We start from the raw sequence: 8,524 nt of genomic DNA, 5'->3' as shown, positions 1-8,524 counted from the left end.
ATATATAAAACTTACCCTGTGTGTAATGATTCCAAATAAAGTTTCACTTTTTGAAATGAATGATTAAAAATACTTTTAAATATATTTTAAATCGTTGAGAAATAGTGGAAAAGCTCTAAAGTTCTTTTCGTGTGGCAACTCATAGGTAACATTCTCTTACTGGCACAAGTTTTATACATTTTTCTCAGATTTTGCCAATCAAGTTACTTAAAACACGTCAGAGACCACGGCCAGCCTTATGGTAATTGAGCTGTACCTTTAGCGCCTTTTTAACCCAAAGCGCTTCACACTACAGTCATTCACATGCTGCCAGTGGTGAGCTACATCGTAGCCACAGCTGCTCTGGGTCAGACTCAGAAGCGGGTCTGCCAGACAATCAGCACCACCAGGTGCAGGAAAAGCGGGTGAAGTTTCCCAGGGACACGACTGAGCCAGTCGGTGCGGGGGTTTGAACCGGCAACCCACAGATAACAGGATGAACTCCCAGCTCCTGCAACAGTCCCTACAGTATTACTCAGTGGCCAAAGAACAAGGTTTAATGTGTTGCAAACCCATCCACTATCTCTGCGTACTTATGCAGGATCTTGGGGGGGCTGGTGCCTTTCTCCTGTGGTCATTGGGCGAGAACAGCGGTACAGCATGGACAGCTCGCCACTCAATCAGGGCAAGCATTGCAAACCTTTTTAGTTTATTTTCTATAAATATACTCACTTGTTCATAGTTCCCCTAGTTGAATGTATTAAAAATAATGGATATATTTAGCTATGTTATGGTGATGCTACTGAAACAGCAATTTCCCTCTGGGATTATTAAAGTATATCTGATTCTGAAAAAAGCCTAATATTGTCCGATCAGCTAAATTTTGGTATATAGGTTCTTGACAACTTGTACCAAGAGCATTTTGAGGTTTAGACTCATTGTTTAATCTTAATATGATCTAAACTTCTAGTTCTGGCATAGCAAAAATACCTAAAAGTCACACATTTTTTGGAGCTTTTTTTTTTTTTTTTTTTTTTTTTTTTTTTTTTTTAGGTATTGCAAAATTAGCTGCTCCCATCTGGTCACCCCTTGCAAAACATACCTGGGTGCCGCTGAACAGTTAGTGGTGACTTATCTACATTTTTTTTTTTTAAACAGGAAATCTAGGTGAGCAATTAGCCTTTCCCACGCAGCATGAAGAGAGCACGGGGTTTATGGACGCCATGAGATCATCGTCTGCCGCTGAGGTGGGAGGCCGTTGTTCCCCTACAGTCAGGAAGCGCCACACCAACATGTGAAGTCATGCATGAGCCCCGCTGGACTGATCATCTGTTATCCCGCAGCCATCTGGGTGAGACCTCGGGCCTGCTTGTGTCTTCAAGTAGCAGAATGACATCAATAAAAAAAACATAGATGAGACCAGAAAAGACAAAAAAAATTCCTGAGATCCATCTGTCATCACCTGTAGAAATGAACCTCCAGCTCAACCCAAAGGCAGATGCGGTGCCTTGTGAGTTCATAGCCCTGGAACCTCTCCACATTTTTATCACATTTCGACCACAAACTTCAGCGTTTTTCACTGTGATTTTATGGGAAAGACGAGCAGAGCAGCGTGGAAGGAAGAATGACATGCTTTACAACGTAAAACCTGAAACGTTTGGGGTGTAGCCGTTTGTGTCGTTTGCCTGCATAAAAGCTGCAAAGAACCCTTATTTTTGCTACAGTTCCAGCTGCACATCTTTTGGTCAACGTCTCCATCAGCGCTGACATCTGGAGAACAGTGGCGGTTCTAGACCAAATGTACCAGGGGGGCCAAAGTGGGGGCCAGTGTTTTTTCACAGGGGCACAGAACAAAAAAAAAATTAAAAACAATAAAATGGCAATATTTAACTGTGTAATAATATTAAGTGAGCCACTTGTGGCTCAGGAACTGCAGGTTTCAGACCTCTGATCTAGCAGTTGAAAACTTTGCCCCCTGCTCAATACGGCTAAAGCTAAACGTGAAACATCTTAAGTTTTAAATTCTTTTTAGAGTAAAGCTGTATAGGTAGAAAATAATATTGGTCAAAGTGACCAATCAGTTATGGTTTCTTTGCCATTGAAAATAATTATGAGAAGTCTATTTAACATCATGCTTTTAGTACAGGGGCCATAACAGGGGCCAGGGCCATTTCTACAGGGGCATGGGCCCCTGTTGGCCCCTGTCTAGAACCGCCCCTGCTGGAGAATAAAGTTGCTCTTGTGAAACAGCTCGAGATGAGTCGGGCTGGACAGACAGCATCAGCGAACGCCAGTCTGGGTCTCCAACCTTCTTCCTGTCCGTGCTGAAGCCCCCTCCACAGCATGATGGTGCCACCACGGTTATCCATGGGGATGGCATGATCTAAAAAAGGTCAGCTTTAGTTGCTTCAAACACTTCCTGGTAGTTGCCACTCTTGCAAATCTCTCTCTCCCTGTGTTCCTTGGTATCATGACGCCGTTTGACCCCTAACTAACCTCTGAGGTGTTCCTACAACACCTGGATGTACACTGAGATTGACTTACACACACCTGGACTCTGTCTACTAGGTAGGTGACATCAGAAGGCCCCTGGCTGCTCTGGATTTTAATAAGCAGCATCCGAGTAAAGGAGATCCGGTGCAAATGGAACTCCGACATTTTTAGATCTTTGTGAAATACTTTGAAAAACTAAAAGTCTGAACAAGCTATGAGATCATTTGCAAGACATTGTTTATCATAGTTTCTTTTTTTTTTTTTTTTTTTTAAAGAGGATGTTCAGCAGTTTCCAAACAAACCCGAGCGTCTCCGTGCAGCTCCGATCTGCTAAGCGTCACAAGTCTTAAGATCCAATCTAGCCACTGGCTTACGCTGCTAATTAACTTTACTCACCAATGTTTGAATTTAAATGAACAATTAAGAGATATCATCAGGGGACAGAGAGCACTCCGGGAACCTGTTTATGATGGTGAAAAGATGGGTATTAGAGAAGGCAGCCGGGGAAGTAAGGAGGGCTTTTAGACGAGGGCATATCTCCAATTACAATCCGCTGAAATTCTAGTCAGCAGTAATGAAATGTTTGCAGAGAACGTTGCTATTTGTGGATAATGCTCCTCTGTTGCTCCCACTAACAATTATATTCTATGCATTGTTTTAATAAGCTCTTGCAGCTGCGGCGTGAATCACTAGATCCAGCCACGGCTGTCCAAGAAGCTGCAGAATATTAAAAACATCGCTGTACATCGACACTGAGGGTTTTATCGTTGGTGTTGTCGAGAACAAAAAAGGGGGAGAAAATGTCTGCATCTCTCATTTCTTTATTTTTTAAGAAGAATTACATAATGCATTAATCACAGTAAAGACAAACCGGCTTTCCCCGCATGTCAGAGTTGTGCAAGCTTACAAATAAATTTACAAATCGGATGCAAAATTTAAAACTTTTTTTTTTTTTTTTTTCACTTTCTCAGTTGGACAGGGAGCAGAGCAGTGAAGCTCTGACAAACTCTCTAGTCTGTTTGGTCGCTTACAACGAAGGCTCAAATCTCGTTTGCTGACACAATGGCATAGTTGGCTTTTTTTTTTTGTGCAATAATTTGTTTTCTTTATGAGTACTGGTCCTGTGATTGGCCATCTGAGGACACGCTGACACACAAAGCCAGGTCCAAGTAATTTGATCCGATTTGTGGAGTATGTGTTCCCCAATTAAAGTGACATCACATAAAGCTAAGTAGTATAGATGCAACCTGCAACTTGATTTTCCAGTGCGTGGTTTTCTCATCGGATTCATTACTCTGACTGCAAGGAAGTGCGCCGCACATACACAGAAAACCTGCTCGAGTGCTGTTGCAGACGGGTCTGGAACAAAAAAAAAGGAAGAAGAAAAAAAAAAAAAAAGCAAGCTAGGTGAAGTTGCCCATTATTGGTTCTACAGGTTAAACTGAAACACAGTGAGAAGCTCAACTTTGCATTTCATTTGAATCACATTAGTTACGTTGAAGGTTAAAAGGCAAGAAATGCACTGCTCCCTGTCAAATCTTCCAGGAAAACCAGTTTGTTTTGTGCAAAATATACCGATTTTTGATATGCATGTATCAGGGGCGGGCGGGGTGGGACACACACACACACACACACACACACACACACAAAAAGAAAGCTTTGCGTCCCCTTGCAGGTTCAGCTGCAGGTCTGTGGCGCGCGATAATCCTATTCTACAGTTCATGACGACTGAGACTGCACAGACCATTCGATGACTTCATGCAAGAGGAGGCAGAGGGTGGACAAGTCTCACGAGCCTCTCACACGCCTACATTCATTCTACACCAATCACTTCAGCATCAGCTGGAAGTTGGTAACAAGTCAATAGTGTTGATTGGTTCGGTTGTTGTCTTTTTTTTAAAACCTTTTTTCTTTTTTTTTTTTGGACCTTTATCCTACTGTGTATTGTGCTGTCAAGTTAATAATTGTGAAAAGAAATAGATCAACGAAAACTATAACACATGTGGCACAACTGTGCTGAAAAATGAAGCTGGACTTAAAGGGGGGGGGGGGAAGAGAGCGATTCAGTCATTTTTGGATAGTTAACGGCATGCTTTAACCAGAACTAGGAGAACACAATGATACTGAGCCATCACACCACACCGCACCTGGGGACAACAACAAAAATTAGAATAAAAAAAAATTTAAAATGAAATAAGCGCACATAAATACAAGTCCCTTTTGTCGAAATCATGAGGAGGTAGAGAGCCAAAATAGTTTGCACAAGGAAACGTGGGAATCTCAGGTATAGTATTACAAAACGTACTCTAATGCCATCAACAAAAGGCTGCTCGGATAAAGAGGGACGACGGCACAACAAACATCACAGTAGTTCAATTAAATATTCAACTGTTCTTCTATTTTTTTTTTTTTTTAGTATATATTTTTTTTAAAACCAGTGTAAAGGTGACCCAGCACTTTCTCGTCAATTGATGCAGGACAATTAATCTGATTTCAGGCTCATAGGGCACAACTCTGAGGTAGGTTGGGATTTGTTTTGTTCCAGCCCAGGTGCTTTAAAAAAAAAAAAAAAAAAGGGCCGAGCCATGACGGTAAGACGTGTGGCGGCGCCCGCCATCCAGCAGAGGGACAAGAAGGGGGTTTTCAGCGGCCCGGTGGAGTGTGCGTGTGGATGGGGGGGGGGGGGGGGGGGGGGGGGGGCAGTGCCTATTTTGGATTAACAAATGAAAAACCTGTACAGAGCACCCCACACCAAAGGCACTATTCAAAATATCCATAACGCCCACTGTTGCTCTGTGCACCAGTCAACCCTGTACATCTTAAATCGCGCTGCGCTTCTCGATGCTAAGGTGCCTTCCTGACTCAAGCCTTTTAAAACAAGTTTATTAGAACCCTCCGATATGATATGCATTATTTTCTCTTTTCTTAAAGTTAGATAAAGCATTAAATAGAGCGACGCATATAAATACCTTGAATTCGTTACACGTAAGTAGGCCCCGTATGTTGAAATTAGTGAAAGTTTGGGGGGGGACAAAAAGTGAAGTAAACTATTCATGAAATAAGCTGCCCAACTGTTGGATACCTTATGAGAGCATGGTTAGATGTGAATGGATCTCAGTTTGAACGTCACTAAATCCCATCAGCAGCTGTAACTGTGAATGACTGCAATAAAATGCAATGAATAAACATTTTACTGTAATTAATTTGGACGCCCATCCCTCAAATCTGGATGAAAAACAAACAAAAACAAACAAACAAAAACAAACAAAAAAAAACTGCGCTCATCACCAAGGAAGTCTGGTCCCTTTAGATAAGATCATATTTTACATTGATTTAACCTCATATTATCAGTTGTGAATACATAAAATTCCTAACAGATCAAAAATAAACCCAAAAAGAATACAAGAAAAAAAAAAATTATATTTGAAATCAGATTCAACGACACTGTTGCCAGTTTCTCCCCCCGCCTCGGCTAAAATCTGGATTTGTCCACATACGTACAGTAATATATATTTTGTCATCTCTCAACGTCTCTGGCTATGTACAAGCTATACAAATTCGGAGCAGGGCTGAGCGCCAGGTTTTCTGGAGCTGTGCAGAGGGAGCAGTTGGTTGGGAAGTCTCCCGGTCTCCCGGCTCCTTCCCCCGCAGTCTGCCCGTACAGGTGGCTGTTCTGCTTCACTTGCGATCGTCGATGGTCTTAATGAATTCCACCGCAGCGGTGAACTGCATCCACCAATAGCACTCCTCCCCACTCAGCCGGCTGGCGTAGAAATTATTGATGTACTGAACGGTGGACAGCAGGCAGGGCGGGTTTGCCTGGAGGGGAGGAGACGAGGGGATGGGCCCACATTAAGAGCGCCAACGAGGCTCGTGCAACAGCGTGCAGGTTATAATCAGAAATGTGTCAAAAGGGGGAAAAATAAATAAATATGCACGCAGGCTCTTATAGTGTGATGCAATTACAGTCAAACAGAGAGGATTTCTCAGATGATCAATCATCGAGTGAATGTGGACAGGAAGTTTAAGAAGTGACTGCCAATTCAGCCCAATGTCAGACAGAAGAGTGGAAGGATTAAAACTTACCCTTATGAGGACGAAGACGAGGACCGGGACGAAGTCGTCGGCTCCTGGCACCGAGTCTTCGTTGGCTAGACTCAGCAGATTCATGATGGTGGAGCACATGCGCAGGATGCACTGGACTTTATCTCGTGGTGTCTTGTATGCATTGATGGTCCTGATCTCCGCCTGCGCTGAAGGCCAGGGAGCCTCTTTAAGGTAGACCTACGACCAGGACAGGTTAATTTAACCGGGAACCAGCCGCATCTCAATAAAGTAGACCATCATTAGAAAGGAAACGTATTTCTGTAGTTCTTTTCAAAAAGTTAAATTCATGTTGTAGATGCATTACACACACACTGACACATTTTACGTGTTTATTTTAAATAATTCTGATGGCTTCAAACTAATGAAAACAAAAAATATTACACGAGGTCAGTGTATATATTTTGTTTAAACACAAAATGTTGGCTTACTAAAAAGTAAGTCCATGTGGTGTAAAGTTAACTTTCTAAATGTTTTCCTTCCACCAAACTTTCCAATAATAAGCTCAGATAAAGCACTCTGTGGCCGGGGTTCCCTGTCGCTTTATTTTCTAGACTTTTTTCTTACCATTAAAGCTTTCTTTAGCAATGACCTGTCCTGGCTTACTCACTTTGTGTAAGATGTCAATGACCGCTTCTGATTGTAGGTCATAGCCCAACACTTCTATATCAAAAATCTTTTTTACATTTGCGTTATAATACAGTGATTTTTCTAGGAGACAGAGTTTATGGATTAAACTAACTGGAAGACATTCAAATTCAACAGAAATAAACATTTTAATTACATCACTATGCCTATAATGAATCTTTGAGTTTGACTTTTTAAAACCATTTACTTAAATTAATTAACTCTTCAATGACATTCAAATTTATTGAGCTGCAACTGTAGTTTCTCTTTTATGAACACATTGGCCAAAGGAAAGAAAAAAAAAAAAAAAAAAAAGAGTCATCAGGATAATACCTCTGGGATCTGCAGAGCTTTATGATTTGCTGTCACAACTTTTGTGAGCCGCTGGATGTGTTCGTGGAACAGCCTGCAGACAGCGGAGCACGTGCAAAGTTCACATTTTGTACATATTAGCAGTTTTTCTTGGCACAGCAGGCACAACAGCCACTCACTGGTCTCTGAGAATATCTCCGTCCTGATTGGGGTAGAAGGCCAGTTTGAAGATGCGGTTCATAACGCTGCGCTCGATAGCCATCTGGGCGTCCTGCAGCTGGTCCTCGCTTGCATATTGCCAAATGGCATCACGGGCCATAGCACCGTACAAGTAGCGCAGAAAATCCTCCACTGCTGCAGTCTTGTCGTCAGCAGCTGTGCACCCCTGGAAAGCTTAAGCCAAGCACAGGGACAACAGTCAATGCGCGTGTGCCAAAACCTGTCTTGAAAGGATGTAAATAGTTACAGGAAATCATTTGAAAAAGAAACAATGAAATAGGATTTAGGCTTAAGCATTTTATCTTTACAATTTGCTTTAGTGTTGCGTCTGACAATACGCAGAAAGGCATTATAATCATGTAACCTGTCAAAAGTGTGGGGAAATAGCCTGGTGAGGTTGTCAGAGTCTCTCCTCTGAAAGCCGGCACGTCAATATGCTCAGCCGGGGTTTGGATACATACAGGGAGGAGATGGTAAAAAAATACCTTTAATGAACTCCAGCATCTTGTCCATATTGTTCAAGGAGGAGGCGAACACAGACAGTTGTGAAGTTAGCGGTTTGCCACCTCCTTGTCTCTCAGCACCCTCTGTAGGAGCCTCTCCAAGTGGGCTGAGACGTCTGCAGTCCCTGGCGACACCTGGTCAGATAGGCTATGTACGGAGCCCGCTTTCTGAAAAAAACACAAAAACTGTGTTTTAAAAAGATTTTCTACACGCTGACTCTACAAACGCACAAAATAAAAAAAAATATGTCGTTTCTCGCTAGAGTATTCATTATAACCTGAAACAT

The 8,524-nt window shown here is 42.3% G+C and overlaps 1 protein-coding gene across 1 annotated transcript in view; it reads right to left on the bottom strand.

Moving 5' to 3' along the window:
• Positions 1–5,339: 5,339 nt before the first annotated feature.
• gapvd1 (GTPase activating protein and VPS9 domains 1) overlaps positions 5,340–8,524 on the bottom strand; it is a 65,047-nt gene continuing 61,862 nt past the window's right edge. The window contains 8 exon segments of the mRNA XM_036144543.1: positions 5,340–6,291; positions 6,559–6,756; positions 7,537–7,609; positions 7,695–7,908; positions 8,220–8,251; positions 8,253–8,287; positions 8,289–8,344; positions 8,347–8,405. Of these exon segments, the coding sequence (XP_036000436.1) occupies positions 6,151–6,291; positions 6,559–6,756; positions 7,537–7,609; positions 7,695–7,908; positions 8,220–8,251; positions 8,253–8,287; positions 8,289–8,344; positions 8,347–8,405 (808 nt within the window). The 3' untranslated portion in view covers positions 5,340–6,150.

Source organism: Fundulus heteroclitus, chromosome 12 (assembly GCF_011125445.2).
Source record: "Fundulus heteroclitus isolate FHET01 chromosome 12, MU-UCD_Fhet_4.1, whole genome shotgun sequence".
Taxonomy (NCBI): Eukaryota; Metazoa; Chordata; class Actinopteri; order Cyprinodontiformes; family Fundulidae; genus Fundulus; species Fundulus heteroclitus.
Note: the sequence above shows the minus strand (reverse complement) of the source record. Positions and strands in the feature narration are given on the sequence as shown.